General features: G+C 36.1%; 1 protein-coding gene across 4 annotated transcripts in view; it reads right to left on the bottom strand.

The window, feature by feature from the left end:
* Positions 1–9,093: 9,093 nt before the first annotated feature.
* The window catches only part of LOC660322 (zinc finger protein basonuclin-2), a 99,820-nt gene continuing 89,983 nt past the window's right edge, over positions 9,094–18,930 (bottom strand). For 2 of the 4 annotated variants that reach the window (XM_015985294.2, XM_064359302.1), the window contains 2 exons: positions 16,821–17,056; positions 9,094–12,985 (listed from right to left, as the gene is read on the bottom strand). In XM_015985294.2, the coding sequence (XP_015840780.1) occupies positions 9,863–12,985; positions 16,821–17,056 (3,359 nt within the window). In that variant the 3' untranslated portion in view covers positions 9,094–9,862. Of the gene's footprint in view, positions 12,986–16,504; positions 16,793–16,820; positions 17,057–18,930 lie in introns of those variants that run through there. The other 2 variants (XM_064359303.1, XM_064359304.1) reach the window with 2 other exon arrangements.

Raw genomic sequence — 18,930 nt, 5'->3', positions numbered from 1 at the left:
CAATTTTGTATTCTGTACTAAAGTTGGACAATAAGAAAAACCCGCTTGCTGATCCCAAGAGACTTTACAGTATTAGTGACAAAGGAGAGCGAAACAATGGGAAAGAAAGAAGGGAAGCTGACGAAGGCGCGTGTTACATATACATTCTCATCAATAACTCACTATCATTCTCGTGAAATATGGAATTGTGGCTGTTATGACGTACGAGCGGCGTCCCTTGCCCACCCCAGGGCCCTTCAACCCTTAGATTTATCTTAATTATTGCACGGCCCTTATGCACAAGGCCACCTGTGGGCGAAAAATCGGTGAATGCGCTCTAATTGCTGGTAAAAAGTGCGACAATCAATCAATTGACTGTGTTATAGTTGCAAAATCGCCGAGATTGATGAGTTATTGCACTGTTTGATTAATGTGTAAATCGGTACTTCTTATAGCGTGACTTGCCGATGCACCTATTGCATAAAATTTTGTCACGGTATTTACAAAGTTGTTCGTTAGTTTAGATCGGCAATTAATATCGATCGGATAAATGACACTCATTAATCAATTACAAACGACGGATTTATGGATTCACCTCCGATGGCTGCGATATATAATATCTATATATAAATTATAAATAAGATTGCACGGTCAGTAAATAACCAATGTCCGAGTTAAGACGGAGCGTAGCGGAAGATATCATCTTTGCTAAAGTCCTATGTCTCTGAGTAAAATATTGCCCCATTTATCACGGCACTTGATGACATCGAATCCTAGACCGCCAGTAGCTTAACTTCGCTTGATAGCGAACTGTCACAACACATTACGAAAAAATATCAGAATTAACATTTCTCCCAAAGTACCCCATGTCCGATTGATTGATAAATTATACACCCGGTATTCACCCTTGACCGGTGTTTAAAAGTTCTTTTATCAGTTCGGGCTTTGATAAGAAACCCTCGCACAAGACTTACAAAAATTACTAAATTCTGATTAAATCGGTCTTGAGGGTTAGTCGAAGCACTCACATCGTTATCCTTTCGGAACCTAAATTTGAAAGCATGCAAATTGTATAGCGACCGGTGCATTTTATGCACGGTACTTTGCATAACGGCTAAATAAAATTAGGTAAAGTACACCAAGCAGCCTTCATTGTGATTGTATTTCACCAAAAACACAAACCAGCCCCATGTCAAACTGCGCTTGTTGCAGCAGATCCAAAATATAAAGGATACTAATAAAATATTGTAAATGCTAGTGATAATGTATTTCAACAAAATTTGCGACTTTAGAACTGATGGACTTTTGAGATAAATATGCGATTTTAGTTTTTTAAAGAGCACTAATGGACAGTTGCGTCTTTGAAGGAAGCAGAGAAGACAAAAAAAATGCAGTTACACATTTTTTTTGCAAAAATAAACAATATTTAGTAGTAATAACTATTTTCACATAACGGGTGTAGTACTTATTATTTTTATCTAACCTACTATTTTTACCTAATCGATTATCCTTGTTTAGACACTGTTGATAAATATAGGTTGTAAAAAATTCAAATATAATTAATAAAAAAATTTGATCACGAAATGTTTTTATTTCGTCTTTTTCTAAACTCTATACCCTACTACCTTAGAAGTAAGCTTGAACGACAAAATTCTCATACTGCTCCCATTAGTCTTCGTAATGCCAAACCACTTTCATTGTCTAGGTTTCCTATCTACATCTCTATATCTTAGATCTTTTGCTTTTAATTCGTTAAAATTTATAACAGCAATCTAAGTGCCAGCTTATAGAACGCTTTGTTAAAATTCGTTATTAAAACGCGAATGAACCAATCAAATATGTTCAATTTGGTCACGTGATCAGTTAATCACGTATTTAATTGCAGATTAACTTAATGACGCTTTTATAAACCGGTTTACAGAACATTTTAATTGCAATCAAATTTTAATTCGAGATTAACTTAATTTGAATTAGTTTAATTCTGAATTAAATCTTAATTTCGCTTTCTCTAAACCGGCCCTTAACCTTTTTAACAACAACATTAATAATGGATTTTCGAAAAAAGTGCTGCATAGGAACGTAAGCTTTCGCGGCTAGAGTCAAGGGAAGATCTGTTTTTTTTTTGGGTTAGACCGTGTTAATTTGGAAAATAATGTCGACGTTTCGTCCGCTCTTGTACCATCTTCAGGACAAAGGAGAAGAGACAAAAAAGAAAAAAAGGGGGTAAGAGAATATGGTACAGTAACTCAACGAGTGAACCACGCCAGAGGTGAAACCAAATTTCTTCTCCTTTGTCCTGAAGATGTCCCTAATAAGAGTGGGCGAAACGTCGACATTATTTTTTCAAATTAACGCAATCTAAACTAAAAAGACATAGATCTCCAAATGCTGTATAATTTATCTTAAAGTTATTTATCCATTTGTTACTATTTTGTTTTTTTTTTGTTTCCCATGTTTACCCTTCTTTGTTCTCTCTATTGTTATTTATTATATATTATATAATATCTATATTGTACAGTTTTTCTAGACTTTTATTAGTCTTTAAATATTACTTTATGCTGGACTTCCCTCATTAAATAATGTTCTATTATAATTATTGTTATTATCAGCTTCCGTACCTACAAGCCGAAAATGTATGAACTTGAGCAAAAAAATATGTTTTTTTTTGAAGTAAAAATCAAGTTTTTTTTAACAATGTCGCCAAACAAACGAAAAATTTGATCCAAAATGTTTTTGTTGATTTGAGATTTTGCTAAAACAGAACGAAAAATCACCAAATTTAAATAATAATTACATATTTTTTGTCTTTTTCGATAGTTTTTCAGCCAAAAACGCAATTATTAGACAAAATTTTCTTAAAAACAAACGAGAAATGACAAGATTAGATTTCTTTAAGTCACGAAAATATAATTTTCTGAAAATATACATTACCTGACTCATACAAATTTAAATAACAATTTATTTATTAAACAGTTTTATTTACTACATTTTAATATTGAAATTAGTTGTACAATTACTAATATTAGAGAAATTAATGCTTGTCAAATTACTCACTTATTTAGACGTTGTAAAAATGATTATAATTTTTTTTGATATTTAGTTTCATTTAAGCGGATTCGGAAAAAATCGTATACATGACACATCAAGAAAGTGTCTTTACACGACTCAGCCTATTGGCCTCGTATGCTCAAACAATCGCTTTGTCGTGTAAAGTTCCACTTTCTTGACTAGTTATGTAATATACGATTACGTAAAATCACAGAACTTTACGTTGGTTATTTGTTACCTCCGTACTGTATAACTGTAATACTATAAAAATACATAGCTTATTGTAAAATTCAATTTTCATGTACCTAATGTTTCATTAATTTTGTAATTCATATGTACCGATTTAATTATGTAAAAATCAATGACAACTGCCGTACAATTTACACTAATATTTTGACGTAACTGTTTTGCAGGTTAAATTGAAGAAGTCCGGACATTTCAAGTATCACTTGAAATAAATAATTGCAAAACCGAAGGACTGGACTTCTTCAGTTTAACCTTTTCACCTTTTACCTTGTAGACGCAAGTAGTTATAACACTGTATTCTTACCAGTGCACTAAATATTATTTCTTATTTTTTTCTTCTAATAACCTGTTGTTTTAATTAAATTTTACATTTTGTCTATTAATCGAGCAAATTTTCTCGTTTTTTCACACTGACTTATGAATAAAATAACCAACCAACAAAATTTTCAATTTCAAATTAATTCTGTTAAATCACAAATAACAATTTTTTTAGTGACAATATATAAAAACGCTTATTTTATTACAAGACTCACAGAAACACACCAGAAACCATTTTCAATCATCAACTGCAAATTGTTGTAACGTCACTCAACGCTTACGTGGAATCTTGATTACATTATAAACTTCGTTATAATATTTTTTTATGTTTTTTAAATAAAAAATTTTGTTTGTAATAAATTGTTTACCTATCAGGAAACTGCTTACTATTATATACTAATATTTGCCACATGAAATTTTCTACAAAAATACTGAAAATGGAAATGTACAAATGATGTAATTTTACACTGATTTTTTTCAGTATTTAGCCCGATGTTGAAATAACATAATTTTTTCTTGGCTTCACCTAATACATTTGAACATTTTTATCCTAAGGTCATTGGCAAAATGTCATCGGAAAATCGGAAACTGTTAGGCAAAGACTATCATGTATGTTTTAATAGAGTTTTTGGTAAAGGCGTGTGGTAAATCCCGGCCTGTGTCAAGCTTTAAGTTTGAGAGTTGAAAACTGGCCTATTGACGTAAGACTTAGTTGTTCCTCGCTGACCCCTAAAATCCTAATGCAAAATGTCAGTTTCCATGCACCGCTTCTCTGCACGCCCAGCTTTATCAATAAAATGCAAATCAAAACTTCACAGTTAATCTCCCGTTTGACGGACATCATCCAGTTTTTCTCCGAGATAATGGAAAGTCCGAACCTTTCACCCAAGAACAAGAATATTTAGATTAGCTCGTTTCAGTATTGTAAAACAATATATTTCTTCATAGAAAATTAAAACAGTATCCAGTGGTGATTGGAAATGAATACGCCCTCCTGGGGTAAAGTCTCGAATGCCCCCTGTGGTAAGTCGCGCAGCCTCATTATTTACAGGGTCTCTTTGCGAAGGCCGCCGTACTCCACCACAAAAATACGACACACCGATACCCACTAATTACACCCTCAGCAACAAATTTCAAGCTCCGGTTATTTTAAAAAAGCATACATCACGCCGCTGTTGACAACTCCAAATGACGATCTTATCGTTATTATTTATCACGCTTACGGTAATTATTTTTGTCCGGGTGAAATAAATTGCGACAAGCATGTCTTTGAGCCGCTGGCTAAACGTTTTATCGCGTTCATCACGTTTTCAACAAGGGGAGCCGGACAACTGGGGTGCAACATAACACAAAAAACACACTCAACACCAAACACAAATGACACGCTTTACATCATATCATTACTCTCCTAACGGGCTGATAGGCCCACAACCAGCACTCGCTCTGATAGTCCAGGATCTTAAAAAAAGTCCTGGCTTGGTTGTGTCAATTGATATTTTGGTATTGGTTTTGGAGATCGATCGGGTGGCGGTATCGTGAGTCGTGGTTTAAAGGGCGTTATCTAGAATCGGACAAATGGTAACATGCACAAATCGCGTGGGGTTTAGTCCAGGAGACTTCCGGAGCAGCTGCTCCCATTAATGGTCATCATTAACACGGTCGCTATTCCAATATTACCTTCGGTGTAATTAATTGAGCGTCCGCTTTGTTCCAAAAGAAAAAATTGGCGTAAAATTCTCACGACTGCGGCTGATTATTGATAATTAGAATCGCGGATTGAAAGGTATTAGCCGTACAAAATGATGTGATTCATACAATTACTGAAATTACTTTCTAGGATCATGCATATTAAATTAAATGACTAATTGAAGATTACTTGTGGTTTTATCACGACAATGCAGTAGTGAGCGATCACGGACAATTTGTGCATGCTCAATTACAGGTGTTTGAAGCACGGTGGAAAAATCGGGGGGAAAAATAATCGGAGGCTTTGTGTCGGGGGAATTAGCGCATTTGTTATATCAATCAGGAATTAAATCGAGCCGGTGGTCACGGAGGAGAGGCACTTACTAACGGAAGACGAGGAATGTGTAAAGAAAGAAAGAAAAACGAGAAGTAATAATGGCAATATGATCGCAGAAATAAACCTTGATGCATATGAAAGTGCACATGCCTTAGGTAAATTGGATAGTAAGTGGAGAAAATGTTTCACTCACGAGCATAATATTAGGAGATGTTTCAAATGTGCGAGATAGGCACGGTCACTTACCGCAGGCTCCTACGACCTAATGAACACATATTGCAAAAATCAATTGCACGCCTACCTTTTCATACCTAAACTATCAACTAGCAAAAGTCAGGTGCCGTGTGCAGTGGGCTAAATAATTAATATACTTAACTCCAGTCGAGATATTTTAAATAAGCAGTGTGGATGAGTTTGGGACCGAAAGTGTATATTTGAGTTGTTTTTGGTCAAAATTGAAAAATACGTACATAGGTCCATAATTTAGTTAAAACAAATTATAGGCTCGTGCTTAATTGTAGTGAATTTTTGAATGTGCTTGATTTAGCGATAGGGCGATTGTGTCCAGACATAAAAAGGACAGTTTTCCGCTTTACAATTACAAAAATTGGTAATTTCTATTAACAAAAAAAAAATAATAATGGAAAAAACTAATTTTTAACAGTAAAAAACACTTTTCGGTTTATATCTACTTTTATACAATTATACAAACAATTTTGCTAGTGAAGAAATAATTGCATACGATTTGAAAATTTACAACTATTCTTGATAACGAAATTCTCTAAACGATCTTAAAAATGAAATAATACTTAGATACAATAAAACGCCACGTAATAAATTTTAGTCAAAAAATCAACTACTAAAGACTGAGGAATCTTTTGTATAAGAACGATCACAGAAATAATGGCATCCTGATACCGAAATTTTAAAAATAATTATAGTATGAAAAGTTTCTTTCAAAATACACGATACGACTTATATTTTTTTGTTGTAGATTTAAAATAAAATAAGAGAGGATAATCATTTAAATTGAAGTAATTCATTAGATTCTAAAATTTACATACAGTGCCTTATAGGCAATAACACAAAATACTGACGTACTACAACTGTTGAATAATTTTTGAAGACTGTTTTTCTAGTTTATGGTAGTTTAGAAAATGGAAAGCGGTAAGTAAATTGATTGGTACTTTTTATGTCCATAAATTTTGCTGTCCCGTCCGTTATTGCAAACATATAAATGTTTTTATTATTTCTTACGTTGATAAACAAGACCAGGAAAGCTTTGTTAAATTTAATTCGTTGTTAAAAGTTAACAACGCGAATGGACCAATCAAACTTGTCCAATTTGGTCACGTAATCAGTTAATCAGACATTTAATTGCAGATTAACTTAATGACGATTCTATAAACCGACCCTTAAACTTTTTAGTTTAGAGTTATTTTTATACAGAATATTCTTTTGACGAACATGTGTAAACAAAAACTAAATTATCAGAAATCGTAACACATTCTTCGATTTCGTGGATCAAAAGTTTCAATTTCCTCCTTTTACTTCAAAAATTATTGTTGAAATTAGAGCCTCTTAAATTAACAGAATTTTATAACGATTATTTGCCAATAAAATGACTAAATTTCATACCATTTATTTTATGTTTAAATTGTTAAATAGCATGTGAGATGAACCAAATATTTTAAGTACTTAAAATTTATTTTTCTGTACGGTAGCACTATCACCTAAGAAATGGTCTTATATTTGTATTCTCTTCCCTTTTTTATTCTCAATAATGTCGATTACTTCTTTTCCTCAGTCTAATTTCAGTTATTTCAAAACTAACCTTAGTAAATGTAGGTATTGTGTAATTTAGTTTTAATATTTATTTGTATTACCATTTTGTATTGTTGTATTTTTTGTTCCATAAATAAACCTTTCAAAATGCGATAGTTTTTAACTAGATAAAAATAACACCAACTCGTGCTTTTTCGTTTTAATCTTGACGAACTATTCAAAAATATATTGTTGAGTTTCCACTTGAACAACCGAAAAATGGAAAAATTAAGTCATTTTTGACCCCCTCCAAAAATTCACCCCTGTTATAAGTAGTGTTGTTTTGTGCCTAAACGTTCAGAAAAGTGAAGTGTGTTTAAACACCTCAAAAAAAAACAAAAAATGTGTCAAAAACGCACTTATTTGTTTATCAAAATTAGGAAAAAATGCAAAATTTCTGTAAATTTAGTTTATTTTTAAGAAAATTTCAACTAAACACGTGTTTGATTAAAAAACTGAACAGGAACATTTTGGAGTATAATTTGCTTTGGCTTCGGCAATAAAAAATCAAAGTTTGCCCGTGTGTCAAGTAGTGAGTGTTGTTTTGTGTCTAAAAGTAGAAAAAGGTTTGGGCCGGTGTATGTATCAATCCATAATTTAGTGTGCAAATTTCGCGGTACCCGGCAATTTGATTTAAAACTAAGAAATTTTAGACGTCCATTCACCAAAATGCAAATGATGTCTTGTAAAATTGCGAACAATTTGCAAATTTTACGCATGCAGTCTCGAACATTAATTATATTTCAGATTCTGCAAATGATCTATTATTATTCTAAATAACGGTGTTGATTTTTACAGTCTGAGTCGGTTTTGCCGAGGTTCCCATACTACACTTGAGTGGAAACCCTTTGAAACATCGAATTACCTCAATTGAAACGTTTAATGCCGTTTACCACCAATTAATCGCGAAAAAATGGTCAAGCCGGTTGCATGCTAATCGTGAGCGATTATCATTGAATGGAAACTGCAATAACACTGTAAATATTCTATTTGTGATTAATTCACGATTAAATTTTAAAAACCAGCTCCAAAAATTACATATAATTTAACAAATTCTTAATTGCTATATTCCGAGAAAGATCTGTAGACCCATGTCAAACTTAAAGCCGCCGGTCATACCGTGTTATTAGCGTGTCACACGTTGTATGGCTTTGAGAATATTCTCATCTTGTAATAAAAAAACTCACATCAAATCGTCCACTAATCACGCATGCAGTGCTGAATTCCCGGCAATAAAAAATTCAAATCGAAGCAAAATTCTGGACATATGAATTATTCATTGTGGACGCTTTATTACCGTTGTAAAATCATTATTAAAAAAATTTATTGCCCATTATAATAACAATGATAATTCGATGTGGTGGCTTCGCTCCGAGTTGAGTTCTGTACTCTCGGTGCGCACCGGCGCCAACAGCTGGCGCCACGAGTCCAGTTTCCCGCGTCAGCGAAATTTGTGTCTTTTTTAATGAGGTGGGAAGAAAACCGCTCCGGCTATTTACATGGTTGGGGAGCGACAAAGTGTCATGTTTGTGCTGTGATAATTGTTTGGACATGCTTCGTTTATAATAATTTATTGTCAAGTGTGTCTACTTACCGTGTTTACTTATTATTATTATTACTTTTGTGATGATGGGGTGGTTAAAGTAAAGAGAGGGTACGACAGCTATAAGTTTAATGAAGCCCATAGGCGATACATAATGGTTACTGTACACTGGAGTGTGAATATGCAATATGCAATAACAAATAACATTTACAGAGGTGTGCTGTTTAAGATATTACAAATATAACATTAATTTGGGTTTGAACGGCCACGGTTCAGGGGCTTCCCGAGAACGGCGTGGAAAATCATTCGAATCGACAGAGGTTTCTCGTATACATTTATGATAATCTAGGGCAAATTTTCACTAATGATAGTAAATATATACATCTATACATTCATAGGCAAGATAGCATATTTACAAAGTTATTGCACATTTAAATATACACGTTCGATTCTGAAGTTGTCACTGGTAGAGTGAATATTCATTTGCATGCATTAACAGTGAGTCAAGCACTGCCAACTGTCCAAACGCGGAAGCTTGCGGACTTTTAGCGCGAGTTAATTATCAATTTGGACAATTAACGTACTTGTGCAGTATTATCAAAATGAGCAATTGAAATATTCACATTGATAGCGCGATTTTCTATAACAGTTTACGAGACCACCTAATTCTATAAATATTTTATATACAATGAGTATTATCAAGACTGGCTGATTTATAGGAAGTTGAAACAAGTAAAAGTAAAAAATAAATTATATAAGCTGAACCTTAGAGCTAATTATTCTAGTAATCACATATATGAAAACACCTAAAATTTGATAAGTACATCGGTCGATCACCACCACAGGGGTACAGTCCGCAAGTCCAGAAAGTTACTTAACGGTCACGAACTCTCCGAACTCTTCCTCGACGAACTCACATGAAGCGACTCATTTTCCGCGTGCAAATTCCGCCGCGTCCGCGACATAAATACCTTATTACACCCCATAACCGTGCATTTAAACATTTCGGACAGGTGGTTACTTTCGCAATGTTCTTTCAACTGGGACGAAGTGGGAAACGGAGTTTTGCACAGCCGACAAGGGAGATTCCCGTCTTTATCGGGAGTTGGTTGGTCTTCGTCCACACAGTGCGTGTACTTCAGCGAAACGGGCGACGGATTTGTCGGCGGAGGGGAGCCAGAAACCGGCGAACTTGACCGCGACGAACGCTCTTTCATCGTCGAAGACCCGTTGAACTGGGCGAAGTGGTTGAAGCTCCCCAGCGGGAAGGGGATGCCCCCGAGGGGGGGCAACAGGAGGGGGGGATGGGGTATTCGATCGCCGTTGAGCATCAACTGGTCCAAATTCGGCGGCGGCAAGTGGTGGTTCTTGAGAGCTTCTTCTGCGTAGAGCCTTGTCAGGAAATCGCCAGGGAGGGCGAAGGGAGACTTCTCCAGGAACAAACTCGCCGCCGACTTATCCGAAGAGGTAGATAATAGCTTCCTATGTAAATTTAAATTTGCACTATGTCTGTCGCGACTCCGCTTGGAGGGAAACGCCGCATTGCATCCGTCGACGTTGCATTTGTGCATCAGCTTCAGATGCACGTTTTGGTAATGCGTTTTCACGCCGAAGTGGTTTTGGAAGATTTTTCCGCACGCGGTGCACTTCCTCGGGTTGTCTTTATCGATAGGAACATCCATTCCGCTGATGAACTGGCCGTTGTCAAAGTGCCCAAAAAACTGGTTCTGGCTGTTTTCGTCCGGAGATTCCGCGCCGTTGCTGCTGCCCGCAGACGAGGCCTGGGAGCGGGCTGGACTGGGAGGGCCGCCCCCCATCATGAACGCGATGGGGGGGAACTGCGGGCCTTGCCCCAGGCCCAGATGGAGGCCCTTGGCCATCAAGTCGCCGAAGTGCCCGTGGGACAAGCTCTCCAAGTGTCGCAAAGCGTTGGACGAGTCGAATGACTCGTCACTTTTGTTGCTTTCGACCGAACTGGCGGGCCTCTCATCGGTTTCTTCGACCGGCTCCGAGTCGTGCGATGGTTTTTCTTTTTTTAACTTATCGATCATGAATAAAGGTGCCAAACTTTTCTTTATTTCCGGACTCGCGATTTTTTCGGGTTCATTGGCATTCACGTCGGGGCAGCGTTTTTCGAGGTTTAGCGGCGAGTCGCATTTTTCTTCAAACTTGTCTTCTTCTTTCTTGGCTTCGAGACGGCTTGGTGAGCGTTTTTCGTCATTCGTGTGGGTTTTTTCGTTCAGAGATTCGGAAAAAACGTCGTTGGAGGAGTCGCAGTCGCTGACGGCGTCTTCCATCATTGCAGGTACAGCGCATCGGGTGGGGTTTTGACTTTTACGTTTTCTTTTGTTCGTTTGTACATTTAGTTCATCTTTGAGACTATGGGTGTCGACAATACTTAGCGAATCTTCGTTACTATCTAAATTACTAGTTATGTCTTCTTCTACGTCGGAAACTGACATTTTGGGCCTTTTCGAAGGCATACTGAAATCTTCAGGCTGGTCGGAAACACCGTTTGTGACTTCACTCTTCTCGGGTTCTTCTTCTTCGTCACCACCTACGACGACAATTCCGTCATCGTCTTCATCTTCTTCTTCTTCGGATTGGTGGTGGGTGCCACCGACAAGCGACAGAGCACTATAATCTTTAACTGAAGAATGCTTCCTTTCTTCTAATTTTTGCATGCTTAGGTCTAGAGTTTGTTTGAAGTCTATGGAACTTAGGGCCGTGTGGTGTCGGATATCTGGCGAAGGGGTCAGTAAGGGAAATGGTCCGAAAGGATTGAGCGGATTCAAGGCAGCAGCTGCTGCTGGTAGTGAAAGACCAGTTTGGGGAGGTATTAGGAGAGGATGAGCTTGTGCACTTCTTCCATCGTGCGGCGAAATTTTTCTACGAAGATGAGGTGAATGCAATTTTGGATTTGGATTAGCACTATGACGATTTCTCGACCTTCTTGAACTAAACATCATATTACAACCTTCAACCGTACATTTGTGCATTTCACGTAAATGCACCGCCGAGAAATGAATTTTAAGAGCACCTTTGTCGCAAAACGTCTTTAAACATACGTTACATTGCACTCTTTTCTTCCCTGTGGCCGGGTTGATGAATTGCGTTCCTAGATTCAGAGGCAATCCCGGCGATCCCCACTGTCTTTTAGTAGGTGTTGTGGGTTTTCGTCCCGGGATTCCCCTCGGTTGTCTTGGGGCTTTGAGAATATCTCTATCACGACTTAAATTAAGTGCACTATAAGAGTTTTCGTCAACATCATCGTCTTCTTCACTATTATTATTGCCACTTAAAACTTCCCCACTTGGTGATTTGCTCCTCGGTGTCCTCGATGACATAAGTCCCGAGAAGGACGAGGCCACCAAACTGGCCGCCGCCAAGGGATTGACCGAAACAGCGGCTGCCATTGCCGCCGCCGAGTGGCTCAAAGACGGGGGCCGTGGAGGCGGCGGCGGCAAACACGAAGACAACGACGTGGCCATCGTCAAATTCAAGCCCACGCTCTCACTTTCCGCCCTTCTTCGATTCATGTCGGGACTTACACGGTTCGGAAAATTCGTCAGCCCGCTACCCAATTTACGGAAATCGAAAGGTTGCATGTTTTGTAGACGGTTCAAGGGTGACGTGTTCAATGGACTAGTACTGACGCTTCTCGGAGGAGAGTTGGAGGGGAGAGGTCCGTTGGAGGTAGACATCTTCAAGAAATTTAAGTGATGTTTTTGATGAGGAGACATTGTCGGTAAGCGAGACGGGTGAAAAGCAGATGGAACAGTTTGGTGGGACGGGCGATGGTTAGGTGACATCGCCCGACGAAGGTTTGGCGAGTGGCGGCGTTCTAGGCGCTCCAGTGTGGGATCCTGAAGTGCCTGCTGCGCCAGAAGCAATTGTTGCGTTATGGCTCGCGTCTCTCCAAACCTAAGGAACTGTTGGAGGACCAGAGGCTCCTCCTCAGGACTGCAGATGCTCCATCGGTCCAGAGTGCCGCCGTGTGACTCCTGCAAAAAACACAACACATAAAACCACTCGCCTAAAAATTTAATTCGATTTTATAATATCGCAAGGCCTATTACTTTCCCGCAAAAATTCTCCAAAATTAAAAAAAAAACAACCAAAAAAATACAAACAATACTCTTCAGAGTACAATGGCACAATCTGTAGTATACAGGAACTATTCCTATCATTCAAAAACATTTGAATACAAAATTACATTTGTTGTTCATTACATAACATAAACAAATAAAAAGACAATCCAATCCGTTCTGTAAAGAAAAAATGTAAAAACCTTAAAAAACATTTTGACATTTTATGATAACAATAACTTTATCTATAAAATTGTTACCGTTAAAAATATTTGCAAAAAACTGGTTGAAAATTAAAGGCACAATACTAAGGTCTGCATTTTGTTTATAAATTTCATTCAACATTAATTCGATGGAAAAGCAACAAGTAAAAGTTTTGGGCAATCCAAAATGCCTTGAATCATCCGGTTTAATTTTTTATGTAGTATAAATGATAATTTAAAAAAGAATTCACAAAAGATTGAAATAAAATCTTTTAAAATACATGAACAATATGAGTTATTTGTTGAAGTTTCCTTTATAATCCAGATTGTTCGCTGGATTATTAATATTTCGGATTATCGAATTAAGATTTTTTTTCAACACAGCGAAGATACATTGAAAAATGTGTATAAAATAAAACAGTTATAGCAGAGAAAACAATAAAAATTAGTTTACTAAAAGTACCAACACATATTTCAACTTAAATCAAAAACTAATAATTACGAAAGATCAGCATTTGCCAATAAAAATTGTATATTTGGACGTTTTCCTATTGTTTCTCTATTTCGTGTAATGAATTAATATTATTTTTGCGTTATGTTTTAAAAAAAAATGGATGCTAAAAAGTCGCATTATTGAGAATACAAAAAATAAAACCTTAATAAAAATTGCCTAAATCAGTAGCCAATACCTAACTACTTTTAAAAAATAAAAATATCAGAACAAATAAGGTGCACTGTAATAATAACAAAAACTTTTTTAAATTGCTTTCATTTTTTGTACGTTAGTACGTATAAATAAAACACAAACGTGTTTTCGTCAATATTTGTCAAAAATTTGACTGAAAAATGTCAGAACTTTTACCCAACGTGATCTAATACCACATTAATTTTACGCATAGAACTAAAAATATTGGAAGCTCTTAGTTTTACTTAACCTTAGTGTACATATATGTACAAATAAAGTTGTAGATCACTTTTTTTCTTTGATTTTTGATCATTTGTATAGTGTAGCTACTTGGAAGATCAATTCATTAAACTTTTAACAAAGATACATTAAAAAAAGATTTTAAAATTTGTAACAGTCGAACAAAGTAACAAAAAAAATGATCTCTGAAAAATGACAAAAATCAAAACATAAAAGCACAATTGTTTTTAATTGAAGCAAAATATTCATAAAACGTGGTATGTCCTTGCTGTGTCAAAAAATTATAAAAGGAAAAGTTAAATATGAATGATAATAAAAACTGTGGAGAAGCGTATTTTGAAAATACATGTTGAAGAAGGATTTTTTGTTCAGCTGGTGAAAAGTTTAATTCAGGGTGGGACCAGTTCGGTGGCAATGCTCCAGGTTCGTCGTAGTGTTCGCAAATTGATCAGATTTGTTTTGGCTCGTGCAGTCGATTGCAAGAGGAACAGACACGAAATGTATATTTTATGAAGGCGATGTATAAAAATATCGAGCTTCGATGGCATTCTTGTTTAGAAAGGAAGCCTGCAGAATGTCTCCCGCGCGTTTATAAATAAACGGGGTGATAGTCACCTGCCCCACTCAAGTTCAATCTACTGCAAACAAACACGCGGTACCAACACAAGAGGACGCTACGATCCTTTCAGAGCGTATAATCGAGCAATTTCGAGTTGTGTTATCCGTCGGTCCGGGATTTTACACCAATCAAATGACAATTCCGGCCGATTAATAACGGGGCTAGTTGGATTAGCGACTGAAATACTTTTATTTATTTTCTAAATCGTAACAGATGTTGTTAACAATAACTGAATTCACCGTTTCGTGTTGTTAATTAGGCGAAATCATGAAAATTGCTTATACATATTTTAATTAAACCTGTTCTCAAATTTTTAACAATTGTCCCACTTGTTTCTAATTGGATAAAATTTGACTACCGTTTCACTCTACTCGTCTCAATGAAATTAAAAGATTTCTATTAATTGATGGCACTCTTCCGACGCTCGGAATCGGAAATTCGTTTTTCCGAAAATTTCGCTCCAAGGCTTGGAAATTAATTGGCTGCGTTGTAACGGCACGTTCGTGGATAAAGTTATGAATCAAAATAGACGCGTGGAATGCAAACTATAGCTTTATTTGCATTTTGAACTTGACACTAAATTCAACAAACACACAACACTCCGTAATTTAAAACAATAATGACTAAACTATGGTGCAGCGAGATAGAATCTTAGACAATTCCATTTCTCAATACTGTCCGTGATTCTATATTGTTTACGTTTTTTATAAGGCTATTGTTAGAGTTCATAACGGCAAAAATTGACGTGGGTGTAAAATTATAAAAATGTTTGTTTAAATTGTGGCACTTACGGGGAAACAGAGAGTAAGGCAACTCTAGTGAGGTGCTAATGCATTTTCAGTAGTTGTCACACCCCGACTCTCAAATTGTGTAAAAAGAGATGTAATTGGAAGTGGAAATTAAATTTGTGTGTTGTCGCTAATTTAGGATTTTTTGGAGTCGCCGGTTTTGAACGGTGCATGTAAATAATAACGTCTTGTTTGCAATGGGCTAAGTTCGGTTTAAAAAAAATATTTAGGATGATTATAGGCATCGAAATGGGCATTTAATGATAACCCAGTTATTACTTAAGCGAATGTATTATTAAATACGAGATCGGACATTAGAGTATGGAGGATATCAGGCAAAAAGAGGATCGAAAATGGCCGTTTTCGAAATTATAGCTGACTAAAAATTATTGCGTCTCGCAAAAATGATATGCAAAATAGTGTATAATTTGAGTGTCTGTGATTCGAGGAGAGGTGCACGAATGTCGGTAGCGCGATTTAAATTTGAAATTTTAATTTTAAGTGCGGACCCAAACGCATTCGTGCCAAGAAATTGCTTTACTATGCGTTTTGTGGTCCGGTATTGTGTGGTGAAAAAACGTTTCGATTTTGAAATGAATTAAAAGACAACATCAGTCTAGTGAGCGTCGGCAGAAGCAAAGGTGTGCACTAAAGACAGTCGGGAAACAAGCGAACGTCGGCAGAACCCAGAACCCAATTTGGTGTCATGATAAGCAAAAAAATCCAATTTTCGACGGCAACTTTTTTTTGTTAGAATATGACATTGGGTTATACAAGGGACGCTAATAAGCATTTGAGAACGTGTGTCAATCATCGTTTTTGTATCGATTTTGATCGTCAACTCGTTTTCAATACTGATGACTACAATTGGTTTTACGAAGCACATACCGAAAAACTCACTATTATATCCCATTTCACACTGTCAGTGGACTTAATTGAGTCCAGATCAATTGACAATCATCCGTCTTTTCTCGGCCTGACCATCGGCTTTATTCTCATGAAAACGCTGCCCAAATTACACGTTCCTCACCTCACCGCGTCAAGAAACCACTTGGTGACACTGTCCACTCACTGTCATCATCCTTGCCAAATCACTATCACTAGCACATCAAGAACCACCTATGCGAAAATCGTCTAGGCCCTAGCCCTAGTCGGCCGAAATGTGTGAAATGCCAAGCTTAGGTGATAATGAAAGTAATTAACGAGCATGAAATACCTGCAGTATATATCCTCTTGTGTAATCTTCGGCGGTCCAGCCAAATCCATGCAACACTTGAAGCACTTGCTCTTTGCGAAGCACCGAAAACAGTCTATCCAGGAGTATTTTAAGGCGAATTGGGAGGGCTTGACATCCGTAAAGGACTAAACTAGCGATGTCAAACGCGGCGTAAACTTGCACTGGTTCGGGGGCACTGTTACTGAAGAGATGTCGCGTTCCCAACTTGTCCAGTGCTGTAACAAAAGTGGGGATAAGTTTGCGTGCGCAAACGGGGAGGAGCCGACTCCTTTGGGGGGGTGCCAAGGTGGACGCACGGTGTAGGTGACGATACCCCTTGAACGGGCATAGTGGGACATGTATTGCACCCCCCGTCATGTGCTGTCCTATCGCTTCAAACTCGGAATTCAAACGCTATCTTACTTTGACCATCTCACGATACGGATACGACTACGGCTACGTCCACCTCGAGACTTCTTACAATACCAGAACATATATCAGAAACTTGTTAGCTGCTTTATTATCTGCTCCATCTTACTATGCTATACACTAGAAGGATACAATTATCCCACACCAAACTCACGAACTCGCCACGACGACAACACCCTTTTCTTTTCTACTCCCAAACTTATTTTTCACCACTTCAAACACACTTTGATCAGAAAAATTCTAAAAATAACATCCACATTTTTATACCGAGCTAAAGATAGCAACTCTATTTAGCCAATAACTTATTTTGCTGATCTCAATTAAATTTGCTCTTCAAATCTTATCACTCATTATTTACCAAACTGCAGACTATTTCCAATAAAAATTACAAGATATTTACTATTAATAGTAACTGAACTTTTACATTAGCGGGCAATTCTAATTTTTATTTACACTGCAGATCGCTTGCCTCTGCACTAAATAAAAACAAAATGTTTATCTTAAAAATATTTAAGGTATACATACAATATTATACCTATAGTATATATATACTATATATTTAAGGTGTAATACAAATTTTCATTTGATTGTTACAAGAATAGGTATTTTAAATATTTATTACCTGGTCGTGCTATTAGATAAAACATTATTTACATAGTACAAACATGTCAAATGAATTTGAAGATTCCACACTGAATATTGTTTTATATTATTATTGATGTACTTATAATTCGAAAAGATTCTCCGAAATTTTTTTCTTAATTAAAATGAATAAACAACTGAAATATGTATTTTAATTGAAAAACATATTTATAAATCCATACACAAGTGAGACTGTAAAAATTATATTTTAACCTTAGATAAAAATAATAAGTATAACTGTTATTATAGTGTGAGTGTATGTTCCGACTGTACACTAGTTTTTCGGGTTACATGACGTTTGAATTAGAAGAGATTTGGATTAGAACATAGCTGAATTCAAAAAGTGCCAACTTCCAATAATACAGCGTGTTAATAAAAAATCAATACCTACTTGCCTGCTAACGCAAAGTTAACAATAAACTTAAAAGATACATAGTAGATTAGAAATACGTGTGTTAATTTTTACAGGCAACAGAGCTCAAGAAATAATACGTTTTTTAATTTGTAATTTCTTAATAAAAGTTTCGACAATTTACTTAAATTTAAAAAATATAAGTAGGTACCGAACTATTTTTGTTGTGATAATAGAAACGGACAATAATTTGACAAGAAAAAAGGAGAAAGGAAAAAAGCAGTAAATATTAAATTACAATTTTGAAAAATGTTATTTAGAAGAGTTGTATTTTATGAGTTCTATTACATGCTAAAGTTAGCTCATACCCCAGTATAATTTGATTTTTTACAACTTTAGGGTAAGACGGTGTAGCCACAAAAACTTGCGTTCGCCTTTTATAGGTATTACCAGAACCAGGTTTTTTTTTCAAAATTTGGTAATATAGGGTGGGGCAAAACTGTGGAATCATGCGTTTTGTGCCTAAATTATGTACTCATATGTACTTTAAAAATTATTTCCAATTAAATCATTTTAATGTATTATTATAGCTACATTCCGAACTCATTACGATTTTTCGAATTTGGCCATAGATGTTTTATTCCAATAATTTTATTCGTCAAAGTCGCAAATAAAAACCTTCGTATT

The sequence above is a fragment of the Tribolium castaneum genome, chromosome 10 (genome assembly GCF_031307605.1).
Source record: "Tribolium castaneum strain GA2 chromosome 10, icTriCast1.1, whole genome shotgun sequence".
Lineage (NCBI taxonomy): Eukaryota > Metazoa > Arthropoda > Insecta > Coleoptera > Tenebrionidae > Tribolium > Tribolium castaneum.
This window is presented reverse-complemented; position numbering and strand designations above follow the sequence as displayed.